General features: G+C 41.9%; 1 protein-coding gene across 7 annotated transcripts in view; it reads left to right on the forward strand.

Moving 5' to 3' along the window:
• Positions 1-17,593, forward strand: part of RBM6 (RNA binding motif protein 6) — a 135,924-nt gene that overhangs the window by 51,978 nt on the left and 66,353 nt on the right. For 5 of the 7 annotated variants that reach the window (XM_019024186.3, XM_063703809.1, XM_063703808.1 and 2 more), the window contains one exon: positions 5,062-5,135. The exons of the other annotated variants lie outside the window; for them this stretch is intronic. In XM_019024186.3, coding sequence (XP_018879731.1) covers positions 5,062-5,135 — 74 coding nt within the window. The remainder of the gene's footprint in view (positions 1-5,061; positions 5,136-17,593) is intronic. 7 annotated transcript variants of the gene reach the window in all.

Raw genomic sequence — 17,593 nt, forward strand, 5'->3', positions numbered from 1 at the left:
TCCTTTATTCTGTTATTCCCACTGACAGGAATTCAGATACCTGGATCAGTTCTGTTTCGTTTTGCTAAAATCTCTAACTTGATATTTTACTTTTCTAAAAACCTGTATTAACAATGAAATGGAATTAGGAAAACAGGACCTATAGAAGTAAGACCTCTTGAATCTATTGATGTTTCATGGTGCCTTTTATATTCAAAATGCTTTGTTCTCACAAAAATAATACTTTTTGTTTGGAGAAAAAGGCTGTGTGTGTGTGTGTGTGTGTGTGTGTGTGTGTGTGTGTGTGTGTGTGTGTGTGCGTGCGTGTTTTCCTCTCAAAGATAGCAGTAAAATAAACTCCTTCTGACAAAGGCTTCTTAAAAAAAAGGAGAAAAAAAAAACCTTCCTGCTAGTTGTGTTCTTTAAAATCCTGATTCCCCGTTTTACTTTCTGGATGTGTATTCTGGGCTTTTTCAATGTCAACCAATACTCTCTTGATGGGAAATTCAGCTGGATTTGGGTATGTTCATTGGGTTTTCCTAGAACAGTTTGAAGATCCATCTCATTTACCTAAACAAATATTCCTTAATAATTATTATGAAAATTGGGCCTGTTATAGACTAATAATTGACTTAAACCATACAGGGTTATGTTTGTCAGTATCTCGTGAGTCAGCTTTTCTAGGGGCAGAGATTGAAGAGTTAGTTCTGAGATTGAATACTATTTATCAGGGTTTTGTTTTGTGTACCTTATTTTCCTGTAACCACCTGGTTGGCTTTTATCACAGATACATTTTTGGGAAACAGGCAACCACATGGTTAATGAAGATAGAGAAGACGTGAAATTTGTTACCTTTATAGATTTTTTCCCCTTGCCCTGTTCTCATTCTTCTCATTTGCCTAAAAAAAATATAAGGAGGCCGGGCGCGGTGGCTCACGCCTGTAATCCCAGCACTGAGGCAGGCAGATCACCTGAGCTCAGGAGTTCGAGACCAGCCTGGCCAACATGGCGAAACTCCGTCTCTATTGAAAATACAAAAATTAGCCGGGCGTGGTAGTCCCAGCTACGCAGCAGCCTGAGGCAGGAGAATTGCTTGAGCCTGAGAGGCAGAGGTTGCAGTGAGCCGAGATTGTGTGCCATTGCATTCCAGCCTGGGCGACAGAGCAAGACTCTGTCTCAAAAAAAAAAAAAAAGTATAAGGAGTATTCACATTTCTATGAGATCTGTACATTTAGGTTAGAAAATTTAGTTAGCTGTGTTTTGTAATAGTCATATAAATAAGCACAAAGACCTTCCAGACTTCTTCCCAGCGTGTGACAGTGGAAGAAAGGGGTAATAAAGTAGATTTTTTTGTTACTCTCATTGGTAAAAATAAGTCTGTCCATGGGAAGGTTAACACTGAGTTTACCATCTTGATGATTTCCATATGGTTCCTAGCAATTCTAATCTCAAAGTTGGTTGGCAGAATGTTTAGGTCTCTGGGTAGAATATCTTCTGTGCCTTTTCTGTGAATTGTAAAATTACATTTGGGAAATAAAGAAAAAAATCCCTGATTATCCCACTATAGCAATACAACCACTGTAATCATTTTGGTATACAGTTGTGTTGCATTATATGCATTTTCTGATTTTTGTATGTCCACCTGTGCTTATTTGAACTGTATCCCCCTCCCCACTTCCCACACCCTGTTTTCTCACTCCTGGAGTGAGCATGGGCAGTGGGGATGAGACTCACCTGTGGCTTCAGTTTGTCTCCTTTTCTAAGTTTCTCTGAGTGGGCATTCACTGTGCTGGCTGTGATTCTGTTATTTAAAGCAATATATTTTCATACCTTATGGCCCTTAAATGCAAGCCAACCCCTTCATCTGGTGTCAGCCAAAGGAAAAGTGATCTGTTGCAGCGCTGGAGGAAAAACTGGCAATGTTGGACTTACCTAAATTGAAAGATGGTATGTTGTTCTTCACCTTGGGGTCTTCAAGTATGATTTTTGACAGTGCATGGTTTTTATCTTACATGCTGACTTTTGTCTCTAACCTTTGAGTTAGATGCAATTTAATTCCAGCCCTTTTTCCCTATATACATTTTACATAATTATCCATAAGGGTATATTCATTTTTAAGGCTCTTAAAATATACTATATCAAGTATCTTTCCATATTGCTATACAATTTTTGTAGCTGTCATTTACAACAAGACATTTTAGTTTTCGTCTTTTCAGAAGAATTTTGGGAGCTAGTATAATCAGCTCCTTAGAATGCTTTCTAATTTGCATACTCAGGTCTACTCACAGTAGTTCTGCCATAGATATTTAAAATAGAAGCAACTGTTATGCTGCTAAATTGAATATTTCTTAACTAGGCTTATTTCTTAACAGGGGCATAGATGTATGTTTTCAGGCATATGGGACCCTTTCTGTAACTAGGCTTCTAGAGTTTAGAATTAAGATTATCTAAATTGGCCTATGATCTTATTGAGGAGTGAGAGGCTAGAGTGTAGTGGTTAAAAACATCAACTTGAATCTGGACTGCTTGCATTTAAAGCTCAGTATTGGTACTTACTTGGTTACTTTGATCAATTTACCTATCCTTTCTTTGCCTTCTTCTACATGGCTAAAATCAGGTTAATAATATTTACCTCTTAAGATAGTATTGTGAATATTAAATCAGTATATACAAAGTATTTAGAATAAAATCTTGAACCAACAAGTTTTATGTAAATATTACTTACTTTCATAGTCTATTTTGCTAATTGCTGAAAATCCTTATGGCACAACCATGAGTCTTGAACACACAAAATACCTTTTTTTTTTTTTTTTAACGTTTTAGGCAGTATAGTTAAACCTTAAATTTCTGTTCTTGTTTGATAGCTAAAGTTTCAGTCAGAATAAATTTAGTGTTGGGCTTGTGAATATAATATTAAATCTGAAGTATGTTGTCAACATATAGTATTGCAGGGTTGATGTCTAGAAATGCTATATTAGATGCTCATAATGTTTTCTGTATCTTTTTCTTCCCAATGTCTACTTGTCCTTTAGCAAAGTATGAACGTTGTCATGAATCTTTTCTCTCTCTGTCCACAGATTCTGTGTGCTCCTCTGGGCCACAGTAGTTACTTCTTTAAGCACAGAAAGGAAACTTAGGGCTTTGCCAGTTTTGGTATTAGTTCCCTATGTTTTTCATCCGGGCAGCTATGGAGAGGGTTGCTTTCCACACACCTGGGTACTCTATTGATATGTTCTGTAGAGGTAATCAACACACTAGAGAGTACACCTGTTTGTTCCATGGCTAACCCTTTCTGATTGTGGACATGCATTTGAGTGTTTGCAGTGGATATTTGGTGCTAACAGGTGTCTTAGTTCCTTCTGTTATTCTGTAATGTTTCCCAAGAATATTCAGAGCTGTTTATAAAATGCAGAGTGATTTATGTATTAGGTGTTCAATGAGTTTGATCAAGAAGATTCACTTGAAAGGAATTAAGTAACAAAGCAGTTTCCATTGTTAATAGGATATGCACGCTGTTTCTCTAAAGTACTTTTATTTCTTCAAAGAGTTATTAAGCAGAGGAGACTGATTTTGTGGTAAGTTTGGAGGGGTTAGTTTTAATCCACGTTGGTCAAAACTAAAAGATTAGAAAATCTATTTCTCATCCTACAGTAGTGCTGAGGTTTCTAGTAGATTCTTTTTCTTCTTCCTAGTCATTTTCTGAAACTCAAAACAAGGATCAACCTATACCATTGTAATGTTTCAAGTTAACTTGGAGTATTTAACAAGTCTAAAATCAAAGTTTATTGTTATTAGTAAAACATTTTGAAGCCATTCATTTCATGTGACAAGGAATCTTAACTCATTTCACCAAATGTGGTATGTTTTTAAACTTATACTTTCTATTGTTCTAGTTTTATTGATCTTTGATACATTGATTCAGTGATATCGGTTTCCTATTGTTATATATACTTTCTGGTCAAAATTACCATAGGGTTTTGTGTTTTTCTTTGCCTGAGTTTTGCTTCTCATCTGAACATCACATCTTTTTCTTGCTGTTCCATTTACACAGTGTGATTCCTAGAGATGAGCTTCTTTATCCTCTGAGGCAGTGGAGGGAGCATGGAAGCCACTTGGGGAGCATTGCATTGACAAGTGTATTTTTGTAGTCACATGGTGGCAGTATCAGGGAAAGTATAGGACTGGTTAGATTCTAGTTCAGCAACCTATAAATCCCAGGACTTCCCAGTCTCGTGGGTCATACAACTCTCAGGCCTGTGCTGCAAATGACACTTGCTTAGGATAAGGTGAAGGGTATTTTATAGCTCTAATGGTTTGTACAGTTCTTAAACATGTATTGATTGCTAACAACCGCTGTCTTTCTCCCAGCTTGCCCCACCACCAGTCTTTGTGCATAAGCGCAATTTTGGACATAGTTATTTGTACTTATTTATGCTTTTACACCTTCTTCCTTTTATAAAGATTTTAGCTGGTTTATGACTTGAGTTGAAACAAGGAAAAAAAGAGGAGACCTGAAATGGTCTGTCCCCTGCCAACCAGAAGCCTCCTGTGGTATCCAAACAGAATAGTTGCCTCAGTCTGTCAGCACTTCTGTCTTTGAAGGTGGTTTCTGCTTGAAAAGTGGTGACTATTAGCATAGCCTGGGGATAATTGCTTTTTTTTCTTCTCTCGGGATACTTTTTTTTTTTTTTTTTTTTCCAGATACTTTCTTGCTCTTGTCGACTTTGTTTTTCCAGAAGATTTAGCCTGTGGTTAAAATGTTTCGGGTCCCCATGTGATCTCTCTGTGGGATTACCCAATTCTGGGGTACCTTCACCAGATCACCAGTGCTAAAGAGGGCAAAGGATCTTCTTGGTTAATAGAAAAGGCTATTTTGGAATGAATCTCAAAGTCCAGAAACATCGAGACTTTTCTTCAATACTTTTTTCTATTTGGGGTAGCAACTTTACCTAGTGTAGGGGAGGGAGGGGTTAGTTGGGAGGGCTTGTGTTTAAGGGGTTCAGAAACAGGGGATTTAAGTGTGTCTTTTGTGTTTGCAAGGCACTAACACCACTCCCGTCTGTATTTAAATGCTGTCCCCAGGTTACGACTATGGCTATGTCTGCGTGGAGTTTTCACTCTTGGAAGATGCCATCGGATGCATGGAGGCCAACCAGGTTGCTTTATACTTCGGTCAAATGATGCTGGAAGGATATATTTTTTTATATATGGGGAGGGAGGGTTTCAAATGATTTTACTTTGGAAAGGTACAAGAAGTCTATCTGTGGAGCATACTGCATTCCAACCATCGGTTGTGAGGAAAATCTTTAAAAAGGCTGGAAAGCTTTCTCTAGAAAATTTAATGGGCACAGAGTGCATTTTAAAAGCTAGAGCCCAGTTGCTTTTGGACTAGATTCCAAAGACAATAGTTGGAAAAAAAAAAAAAAAAAGACACATCTGGAGTGTTTCCTTTTGGAGTGTGACTGAGATGGTAATCCTGATGCAAAGAATGATCCTTGATTGTCTGTGACCCCAAGGATCTGCCTAGCACAGAAATTCTAGGTCAATAGTTACACCCAGACCTAGGGTGAAGACCTCTGATGGTGACTTCTGTGGCATCAGATCCTGCCTGCAGGGGCTGCTTCCAAAAGAGAGCTATCAGGGAAGAGAGAGGAGTGGATTGTTGGTGTCTATTGCATTCATCATTGTTCTTTGCCAATTGGAGTTGCATACTCAAGTCCTTGGCTGCGTATAGTCAGAGCTGGTGAATCAGAATCTGTACTCACCTTACGTTTGAACTATCTGGAGTTACTCAGCTTGCCACCTAGATTTTTCATCTATGTCTTTAATAGAACCCTACCTGGTAGTTTTGGGAGGAATTAATAAATGGGTAGAATCCTTCTTGTTATCGTGCTTCCTTGGGGAAAGTTGTTTTCTTTGGGTTGTTTCAGTTCCTCCATCTGTAAAGTAGGAAAAGAAACTTAGGAATATAGTTTGATGTGTTTTTTTTTTCTTCTTTTTTTTTTTAATGTACCCACTGCCTATACTTAACAGTGTGAATACACTGGGCCCAGAATCTTTCTTTCTTTCTTTTTTTTTTTTGAGACGGAGTTTTGCTCTTGTTGCCCAGGCTGGATTGCAATGGTGCGATCTCAGCTCACTGCCACCTCCGCCTCCCTGGTTCAAGCGATTCTCCTGTCTCAGCCCCCTGAGTAGCTGGGATTACAGGCATGCGCCACCACGCCGGCTAATTTTGTATTTTTAGTAGAGATGGGGTTTCTCCATGTTGGTCAGGCTGCTCTCGAACTCCCGACCTCAGGTGATCTGCCTGCCTCGGCCTCCCAAAGTCCTGGGATTACAGGCATGAGCCACCGTGCCCAGCCAGGCCCAGAATCTTAAAAGAAGGCTCTGCCAGAGAAGAGTAGTTATTAGATGAGAACTCTTCTTCTTCTGTAGCCTGATGCTTTGTTCAGCTTTGTTTAACTCAGTGTGGCTCATTATACGTACTTTTCTCTTCTTGGCCAAGTTCTCCTCTTATGGGTATGGAGATGACATGCTCTAAATGCTTTGGGAGCAAGCACTCATTAGAGAAGACTTTTGATGTATCCTTACCTTGTTAGTAGTTTAAGCTTGTCAGATCCTTAAAGAATGACAGGCTTAGGACCATATCCCCTAGACTTAAGAGGATTCTCATTGACCATTTGTTCAGTGTCCATCACTGAATCACTTACCAAATACAGTTGACACTGTGTATCCACAGGTTCCACACCCATAGATTCAACCAAATGCTGATTGGACATATTCAGGAAAAAAATGCATTAACACTGCAACAATAAAAAATAATACAGGCCAGGAGTGGTGGCTTACTCTGTAATCCCAACATTTTGGGAGGCCCAGGTGGGAGGATTGCTTGAGGCCAGGAGTTTGAGACCAGCCTGGGCAACACAGGGAGACCCCATCTCTACAAAAAATAAAAGTGAAAAAATTAGCCAAGTGTGGTGGCTATCAACTTGGGAGGCTAAGATGAGAGGATTACTTGAGCCTGGACTGAGACTGCAGTGAGCTGTGATCACTCTGCTGCACTCTAGCCTGGGGTGACAGAGTGAGACCCCATCTCAAAAAACAGACAAAAAAGTACAGTTAACTATTTATATAGTCTTTATTAGGTATTAGATATAAGTAATCTAGAGATGGCTTAAAGTATATTGGAGGATGTGTGTAGGTTGTATGCAAATACCATGTGATTTTATATAAGGGACTTGAGCATCCTGAGATTTTTGTGTCCTTGTGGGTCCTGGAACCAATCCCCTGTGGACACCAAGGGACAAGTGTACTAATCATGTGTCAGAAACTGCTACATGCCAATTTTGGAGAGAAGAAAAAAGCTTCCAATCTGTGTGCTTTCGGTGGATCCTATTCTGACAGTCTGTCCAATTTTGAGAACACTCATTAATTCATAAGCAGTGAATGTGATTAAGTCCTTCGCCTCTGTGCTAAGTACTCAATGTAATAGCTGATAGCTGAGTGCTATAAAGAAAATGAAGCAGAGTATTGGGAGAATGCATCATGGTGGCAATTTTAGAGGGGTGGTCAGGGAAACTTCTTGAGGAGTGACATACATTTAAGTTGTGACTCTTGGCGAATAATGTATCCAGAACACTTACTATAGTACCTAGCACTTGGTAGCATTTGAATTAATTTGAAATTCGATGTCCTTCTTTCTCTCTCTTACCCTCCTCCACATGTCAAGTAATTTCCAATTATAAATTTTGTGTGTGTGTGTGAGACGGAGTCCAGCCAGGCTGGAGTGCAGTGGCGTAATCTTGGCTCACTGCAACCTCCGCCGCCCGGGTTCCACAGATCCTCCTGTCTCAGCCTCCCAGGTAGCTGGGACTACAGATATGCGCCACCATGCTTGGGTAAATTTTTTTTTCTTTTTTTTTTTTGAGATGGAGTCTTGCTCTGTTGCCCAGGCTGGAGTGCAGTGGCACGATCTCAGCTCATTGCAACCTCTACCTCCTGGGTTCAAGTGATTCTCCTGCCTCAGCCTCCTGAATAGCTGGGATTACAGGTGCCCGCCACCACACCTGGCTAATTTTTGTATTTTTAGTAGAGATGGGGTTTCACCATGTTGGCCAGGCTGGTCTGGAACTCCTGACCTCAGGTGATCCGACTGCCTTGGCCTCCCAAAGTGCTGGGATTGCAGGCGTGAGCCACCATGTCCTGCCAATTTTTGTATTATTAGTAGAGATGGGGTTTCACCAGGTTGGCCAGGCTGGTCTTGAACTGCAGACCTTAGGTGATCTGCCCACCTTGGCCTCCCAAAGTGCTGGGATGACACGCACGAGTCACCGTGCCTGGCCTTCAATTATAATTATAAGAAAATAAATTTATTTTTATATCTGAAGTTTAATAAAACTAATTCTTTAAGGAAATGGATGTGGATTAAACTCCTTATGACATAGTAAACAATCTTATGAGAGACATAAGAATGTGAGGGAAGAAGTCCCGTCTCCTCAGGGTGAATAAAAATATTTTGGGAGGCTGAAGCGAGCGGATCATGAGGTCAGGAGAGCAAGACCATCCTGACCAACAAGGTGAAACCCCGTCTCTACTAAAATACAAAAAAATTAGCCGGGTGTGGTGGCGCACGCCTGTAGTCCCAGCTACTTGGGAGGCTGGGGCAGGATAATTGCTTGAACCCAGGAGGTGGAGGTTGCAGTGAGCCAAGATTGCACCACTGCACTCCAGCCTGCTGACAGAGCAAGACTCCGTCTCAAGAAAACAATAAAATTGAATAAATAAATAAATAAATAAAATTAATATTTGTGGAAGATAAAATGTGTTTGTAGGCTGGGCACTATGGCTCAAGCTTATAATCCCACCACTTTGGGAGACCAAGGCTGGAGGATCACTTGAGCCCAGGAGTTTGAAATGAGCATGGGGTAAATAGTGAGACCCCGTCTAAATAAAAAAAAAAAAAAAAAAGTCTTTGTCTATCCTTTCCCCCAGTTTTACTTATAGACCAAATTGGTACAGATTCTGAGTCACCACGATCTGCTTGGCAACTCTTAGTAGAGCCTGAGTGTGTGTGTGCCTCTGAGAAGGTTACTCCGAAGTACTTTGAGTTGAGTTTTTTTGTAACTCTTTGCTATTCCGACTCTTGATGTGAAATGTCTTTTATTTATCATTGGCTGGTACTTGTAGGCCTAGGGGATGGAAATAAAGGAATTTTCTGCTAGCTTGCTTTGTCAAATATTGTTGGGTATGTGTGCCTTCGTGAAGTTGCTCAAGATGATAACCAAGGTCCCTCTAGCCTTTTCCCAGTGCCTAGATCAAGCTGTTAAACAGTAGGATGCTCTGCAGCAGTACTGAGCTTTGTGGCTGTGGTGACCGATCAGGGTATCACTTAGGCAGCAGCTGTCTATCTGGAGAAATAATTTCCAACAGGTATGAAGGTATGAATCTGTTAGCCTGTACCATCACCATTTCCGTCTAGGAGAAGGGGGCAGCCAGCAAGCACTGTCAGGCAGAGCCTTTCGTTCCACCCTTCCTGCAAAGTGTATTTCTAGCCCTGTCATATGCCCTTGGCTTTCTTTGTTGTCAAGTCTCTGGGAGATTGAGGGTACATATTATCTCCTTCTGCTTTGTGTGCCCTTGCACTGGGACTTGGGGAGGGGAGTAAGAAGTATTGTGTTAAAATGTTAATCCCTTTCAGTGGTTGCCCAGTTGTGAGTACTAGCCCTCTCAGACTGTTGGCATTTGGTATGCAGGAATTAGCATTTTATGTTCTCAAGTATGCTGGTGTGATGCTTATTGTCTATTGTTTGGCCAAATTAGTCACTCAAGTACCCTTATAGAAGATAACTCTGGGAGAGGTATTTATTTCTCTGAAATTTTTATTCTCCTTTCCCCTTTCCTTTCCTTTCCTTTTTCTTTTTCTTTTTCTTTTTTTCTCTCCTTTTTCTCCCCTCCCCTCCCCTCCCCTCCCCTCCCCTCCCCTCCCCTCTCCTCTTATTGGAGACAAGGTCTCCCTCTGTCACCTATGCTGGAGTGTAGTGGTACAATCATGGCTCACTGCGGCCTCGATCTCTTGTGCCGAAGTGATCCTCCCAACTCAGTTCTCTTTAGTAGCTGGAACTACCACCACCACAGCTGGCTATTTTTTTTTTTTTTTTTTAATAGAGGCAGGGTTTTGCAACATTCCCCAGGCTGGTCTTGAACTCCTGGACTCAAGCAATTTACCTATCTCGGCCTCCCAAAGCACTGGGATTCCAGGTGTGAGCCACTATGCCTGGCCTATTTTTAAATTTTTATTTTTTTGAGACTTAGGGTTCTGTTCTGTTGCTCAGGCTGGAGTGCAGTGGTACGATGAGAGCTCATTGCAGCTTTGAACTCCTGGGCTTAAGCAATCCTCTCACCTCAGCCTTCTGAGTAGCTGGACTACAGGCACCTGCCACCATGTTCGGCTAATTAAAAAAAAAACAAAACTCTGTTCGTAAAGATGGGGTCTTGCTGTGTTGCTCAGGCTGCTCTTGAACTCCTTGCCTCAAGTGAGCCTCCCACCTGGACCTCCCAAAGTGCTGGGATTATAAGCATGAGCCACTGCGCCCAGCCTTACTCACCTTTTTGTATGACACTATCAGTCTTTCTAAAGTGCAAAGAAAAAGGGTTCTGTTATCATCTGATGTGAAAATTCCTTTAAACATTGACTTTTTCTGGTGTGAGGAATGAAAGCTGTGGAATAGATGAAGTTTTATGAAATAGTGTTTTTTTGTGTGTGTGTCAACAAAATTAAGAGAGTTTGGGTTATTGAAGATAAAAGAGTGTTTTTGAAGGTATATATAGGAAACCAAATCTCAAATGTGGTCTGTCCTTGTGATTAAAATTAGAGCAATAGGGAAGCCAGGTGTGATGGCTCACACCTGTAATTCCAGCACTTTTGGAGGCTGTGACAGGAGGATCACTTGAGCCCAGGAGTTGAGTCCAGCCTGGGTAACATAGCAAGACCTCGTCTCTACAAAACATTGTTAAAAATTAGCTGGGTGTAGTGGCACATGCCTATTGTCCCAGCTATTTGGAAGGCTAAAGTGGGAGGATTGCTTGAGCCTGGGAGGTCAAAGCTACAGTGAGCCGTGATTGTGCCACTGCACTGCAACCCGGGCGACAGAATGAGAGATCCTGCCTCAAAAAAAAAAAAAAAAAAAAAAGCAACAGAGAAAGCTTATGTTTTTAGTGATGAGAATGCTATTTGTGAGGCCATGATGGAAAAAATTGAAGAACCTAGTTTGTTGGAAACTTAAATTGGTAGTAAAGACATAATACTATCTGAAACACTTTAGTACTTAAATTGTGTGCATTCCAAGCAACAAAACCAATAATCTGTAGGTTGAAGGTTGTAGTGTTACCTAAACAACTGTCACCCCAAAAACACTTCATTGAGGAGTGTCCAGCATCCTAGCCAGAGCTCAACTGTATAACTTATGGCTGGAATCATGCCATTCTTGCTGGAAACTTCAATTTCAGTACTTTTTCCTTATCACCCTCAGAAGGGTAGTAGTAGAAACATGGGGAACTGCATTCTAAAATGAGTGTATAGGTTCATATCCTAGCTAGAAAAAAAAATTAAAACAATTAATGAGTACAAACCAAGGGTTATTGAAGAGTCTCACTCTCAAGAGAGTTGGGGTATTCAAGAAAATTAAAAGTGAGTTTAAGGATCGATGACTTGATCACACATTTTGGCTATTTATCCACTGATTGAGACTTTTTTTTTTTGAGATGGAGTCTCACTGGTTCGCCCAGGCTGTAGCGCAGGGGTGCGATTTATCCACTGATTGAGACTTTTTTTTTTTTTTTTTTGAGATGGAGTCTCGCTGTGTCGCCCAGGCTGTAGCGCAGAGGTGCTCACTGCAACCTCTGCCTCCTGGGTTCAAGTGATTCTCCTGCCTTAGCCTTCCGAGTAACTGGGATTACAAGCATGTGCCACCACGCCCGGCTAATTTTTGTATTTTCAGTAGAAATGGGGTTTCACCATGTTGGCCAGGCTGGTCTTGAACTCCTGACTTCAGGTGATCTGCCCGCCTTGGCCTCCCAGAGTGCTGGGATTACACATGTGATCCACTGTGCCCAGCCCAGTGATTGAGACTCGACTGGACATGAAGCAGTATAATGTAGCAGTATAACATAGTATTCTGGAAGCAGACTACCGGGGGTTGCATTTCGGCTCCATCACTTTCTAAGGTGTACTTGAACAAGTGGCTTAACCTCTCTTGTGTTTTAATGTACTCTCACACACATCTAGGGATTAAATAAGTTAATGCATGTAAGGTGATTAGAACTGGGGCTGGTGGCCGGGTGTGGTGGCTCATGCCTGTAATCCCAGCAAGTTGGGAGGCCAAGACGGGCGGATCACAAGGTCAGGAGATGGAGACCATCCTGGCTAACATGGTGAAACCCCGTCTCTACTAAAAATACAAAAAAATTAGCTGGGCGTGGTGGCAGGCGCCTGTAGTCCCAGCTACTTGGGAGGCTGAGGCAGGAGAATGGCGTGAACTGGGAGGCGGAGCTTGCAGTGAGCCGAGATCTCACCACTGCACTCCAGCCTGGGCGACAGAGCGAGACTCCATCTCAAAAAAAAAAAAGAACTGGGGCTGGCACAAAGTGAATGTTGAGTGCATCTTTGTTGTTTTCACACAACTTTTCATCTGAAACAAAGTCTTAAGTTACAGCAGCTCTGGTCTTGGCTTAATGGAGTATATGGCAAAAAGAGGATTTGGTGGCAGTGCCTAGGAGGATTTTTTTTTTTCCCATCAACAATACTTCTCATTTAGCCTGTTGATTGATACGGATTATCAGGGGACTCCTTCCAGCTTCCCTAGTTGGAGTTTTCTTTTTTTTTTTTTCCTTTTTTGAGACAGGGTCTCATTCTGTCTCCTAGGCTGGAGTGCAGTGGTACGATCTCGGCTCACTGCAACCTCCGTTTCTGGGGCTCAAGCCACTCTCATGCCTCAGCCTCCCAAGTAGCTGTGGCTACAGACACATGCCTGGCTAATTTTGTATTTTTGTAGAGACGGGGTTTTGCCATATTGCCCAGGCTGATCTCGAACTCCTGAGGTCAAAGCGATCTGCCTACCTCAGCCTCCCAAAGTGCTGGATTACAGGAGTGAGCTACCGTGTCCGGCCCTTAGTAGGAGTTTCTGCTGCCTTAGCCTTCAAGAGAGAATCTTAAATTTTCTTTTTTTTTTTTTTTTTGAGACAGAGTCTGGCTCTGTCGCCCAGGTTGGAGTGCGGTGGCGTGATCTCGGCTCACTGCATGCTCCGTCTTCCGGGTTCACACCATTCTCTCGCCTCAGCCTCCTGAGTAGCTGGGACTACAGGCGCCTGCCACCACGCCCAGTTAATTTTTTTGTATTTTTAGTAGAGACGGGGTTTCACCATGTTAGCCAGGATGGTCTCGATCTCCTGACCTCGTGATCCACCCGCCTCTGCCTCCCAAAGTGCTGGGATTATAGGCGTGAGCCACCTCTCCCGGCCATGAGAATCTTAAATTTTCTAAAGAGAAAGAGCAGGAGACAGACAGTACCACATGGAGTATGTTTAGGCCATGTAGGAAATCTAGCCTGTGGCTTTAAAACCATAAGTTCTAAATTAGCTGGGTATGGTGGTGCACACCTGTAGTCCTAGCTACTCTGGAGGCTGAGGTAGGAGGATCACTTGTGCCCAGGAGTTCAAGGTTGCAGTGAGCTGGGATGGTGTCACTGCACTCCAGCCTGGGCAACAGAATGAGATGCTGTCTCTCAAAGCAAAACACCCTAAGCTCTGATAACCAGCCCATTATTTGCCACATCTCAGGCTCTTTAATTATGAGAGATGCTCTAAACTGGACTCATTTTAGTTTTCTCGAATTTGAAAAATAAACATTTATCATTTGGCAGTTTTAAGGGAACCTTCTGATATGTGTCCTACAATGGGTTTATAATTATTTTTGTCACAAATCATGGTTTATTTCTATGGATTAAAGTAGTTTCGTTCTTAATTTGTTCTAAATTGGAAATATACCTATATGTTTTAACCTGCTTCTGTGTTGTCACATCTCATTAGTTCAGGGGTCGTACAAAGGCATAGTTCAGTTAGCCATCTTGATTATAACTTTGGTTTATGACCTTATGTACGTTCAGATGGTATAGGGTTCGTAGCACAGAAAGATTTAGAATTCCAGCTTCATTACCTCCTGACTCTTTTGTAACTTTTTTGTTTGTTTGTTTGTTTTTTTGAGACGGATCTTGCTCTGTTGTCCAAGCTGGAGTGCAGTGGTGTGATCTGGGCTCAATGCAACCTCCACCTCCCGGGTTCAAGCGATTCTCCTGCCTTGGCCTCCCGAGTAGCTGGGATTACAGGCATACACCACCACGCCCAGCTAATGTTTGTATTTTAGTAGAGACGGGGTTTCACCATGTTGGCCAGGCTGGACTTGAACTCCTGACCTCAGGTGATCCACCCACCTTGGCCTTTCAAAGTGTTGGGATTATAGGCGTGAGCCACCGTGCCTGGCCTCTCTTTTGTAACTTCTGAACCTCAGTTTTCTCATCTATAAAATGAGAGGATGATCATAATACCACCCATAGTGCAGTTGTGAGGTTAGAGTATGTAGTATATGTAAAGTGATCAGCATGATAACTGGCATGTGGTAAGTGCTCTGTAGTAAAGGGTGATTCATAACACTGGACTCTGCTTGGTTGTACCAACTTCTCTTTTTCCCTGGCTCCTTATCCACCTCTTGGGATTCAGAGTTGGCTGAAAGTGGCAGGCAGTGCTGCTTTGGGTGGCAGCTTGATTTTAGACAGCCAGTTCACATAGTGCTTTTGTTCAGGACCTCTCGGGATTTCTAGACAGACAGCAAGAGAGTTGGGGTAACACCTGTCATGAAGTGTCTAAGGAATGAGTGCACGAGCATTCAGGCATGTGAGGGCAGAAGACCATGATCATACCTGCCTTTCTACAGTAAACAGCCTGTTGTTTCTGCAGGTAGCATTGCAGGTAGTTCTTTTATCAGAAAATTCTTGTAGGCTGCAGGTGACATTGAGTGTTATTAGGTATCTTCTTCATTCAAGTTGAACTTGATGGTTACAGTATATCTTTATGTCCCCCTCTCCACAGGTGTTTTAAGTGTTGTCATTCATCCTCTAGTGCATAGATTATGTGTGCACATTTCTTGTTAAGGATATTGATGAACTGATAATTAGTTTATCTAGAATAATGTTTATTTTATATTTTATTTTATTGAGACAGGGTCTTGCTCTATCACCCAAGCTGGAGTGCAGTGGCATGATCATGGCTCACTGCAGCCTCAACCTCCTGGGCTCAAGCCATCCTCCCCACCTCAGCCTTCTGAATAGCTGGGACTACAGGTGTGCGCCACCACACCTGGCTAATTTTGAGGGGGTAGAGGGGAGGTACAGATGAGATCTCACTGTGTTGTCCAGGCTGGCCTTTTGCTCCTGGACTCAAGCAGTCCTGCCTCAGACTCACAAAGTTCTGGAATTACAGATGTGAGCCACTGTACCCAGCCTAGAATAATAATTATTTATTTTTATTTTTATTTATTTATTTTTTGAGACAGAGTTTTGCTCTTGTTACCCAGGCTGGAGTGCGATGGCACGGTCTTGGCTCACTGCAACCTCTGCCTCCTGGGTTCCAGTGATTCTCCTGCCTCAGCCTCCCATGTAGCTGGAATTACAGGCACACCACCACACCTGGCTAATTTTTGTATTTTTAGTAGAGACAGGGTTTCACCATGTTGGCCAGGCTGCTCTTGAACTCCTGACCTCAGGCAATCCACCCGTCTCGGCCTCCCAAAGTGCTGGGATTACAGGCGTGAGTGATGGCACCCAGCCAGAATAATTAGTTTTAATCTCACAGGGTGAGATTTGTGAGGTTAATTTTGTATATTAATGATGTATATATTACCAAAATCTGTGGTCAAGTGAAATTTGTGCTTAATCTTTGCAAATGCTATTTCCAAAGGAAAATAGGAGAAAAGGTGGTGTATCATAGGATGTAGAGTAGTGGTTACTGGGCACAAGGGTGGCGGGGGAGTGGGGGGGTGGCAGGAGAGGATAGAGAATGATAACTGATTGATACAGGGTCTCTTTTTTGGGATGAGGAAAATATTTTAGAATTAAATAGTGATGATGGTTGACCAAGCTTGTGCATGTACTAAAAGCCATTAAATTGTATATACTTTAAAACAGTGGATTTTATGGTATGTGAATTTTATCTCAATTTTTAAAAAAGTCTTTAAATGTAGTATGAAACTTTTTTTAAGGCCAAGCGGGGTGGCTCAGACCTGTAATCCCAGCACTTTGGGAGGCTGAGGCAGGCAGATCACCTGAGGTCAGGAGTTCTAGACCAGCCTGGCCAACATGATGAAACCCTGTCTCTACCAAAAATACGAAAATTAGCCCAGCATGGTGGTGTGTTCCTGTAGTCCCAGCTACTCGGGAGGCTGAGGCAGGAGAATTGCTTGAACTCAGGAGGCAGAGGTTGCAGTGAGCTGAGATTGTACCACTGCACTCCAGCCTGGGCGACAGAGCAAGACTGTCTCAAAAAAAAGTTTTTTTAGGGTTCCAGCACAATGGGAATGAGTCCAGATCTAAAATGAAGTACAGATTCATTTACCACCCTCCACCCTACCCCAAGCCCCCAAAAAGATTGTCTATCAGTTTGTCAGGAAGTTAGAGTAAAATGGTCTTAAAATGCATCAGGAGGGCTGGGCACAGTGGCTGATGCCTGTAGTTTCAGCTACTCAGGAGGCTGAGATGGGAGGATCACTTGAGCCCAGGAATTCGAGTGAGCCATGATTAGATCACTGCACTCTAGCCTGAATTTAAGAGACAATACCTTGTCTCTTAAAAAAAAAAAAGGCATGAAGAATTTTTTTGCTAATGGTATCTACTTACCACAGAGGAACATTTAAGCTAAACATCTGAAAGATTATGGATGGAGTTGGTAACAGGCTCCATTTGAACTGGTTATGTAGTTTATGCTCGGTAAGGTTGAACGGACTTTCTGCTTTGAGTTATTCACAGTTAAAAATAAAGGACTATTTTGAAGTAGACCGAAAATGAAAATAACATTAAGAAATCCTTGGACTAATTTTAAGGGGAGATTCCTGTAATCAGATGGTTTGTAGTTGTCAATGTAGACCTTTCCTGGTTTCCTGAAATTGCTAATCAAAGCTCAAAGCCATGGGAAAAGACTGGATTGCAGCTAGAATGTGTGCTCTCCACATATGTCTTTCTTAGAGGCCTCTTTCAAGCAGCATTGACACTATGGCTATCATCTTTGACCCTCTTAGTATACAGAGAGTTGTAGGTTTTCTTTTTTTAAGGGGGAAAACATTATTGACATAGATTATATATCATAAAAGTCACTCATTTTAACTGTACAATTCAATGATTTTTTAGTAAATTTACCAAGTTGTACATTTATTATTATAATTAGTTTTACAACATTTTTCTTTTCTTTTTTTTTTTTCTTTTTCTTTTTTTCTGGGACACAGGATCTTGCTCTGTTGCCCAAGCTGAGTGCAGTGGCATGACCATGGCTCACTGCAGCCTCCACCTCCCGGGCT

The sequence above is a fragment of the Gorilla gorilla genome, chromosome 2, assembly GCF_029281585.2.
Source record: "Gorilla gorilla gorilla isolate KB3781 chromosome 2, NHGRI_mGorGor1-v2.1_pri, whole genome shotgun sequence".
Taxonomy (NCBI): domain Eukaryota; kingdom Metazoa; phylum Chordata; class Mammalia; order Primates; family Hominidae; genus Gorilla; species Gorilla gorilla.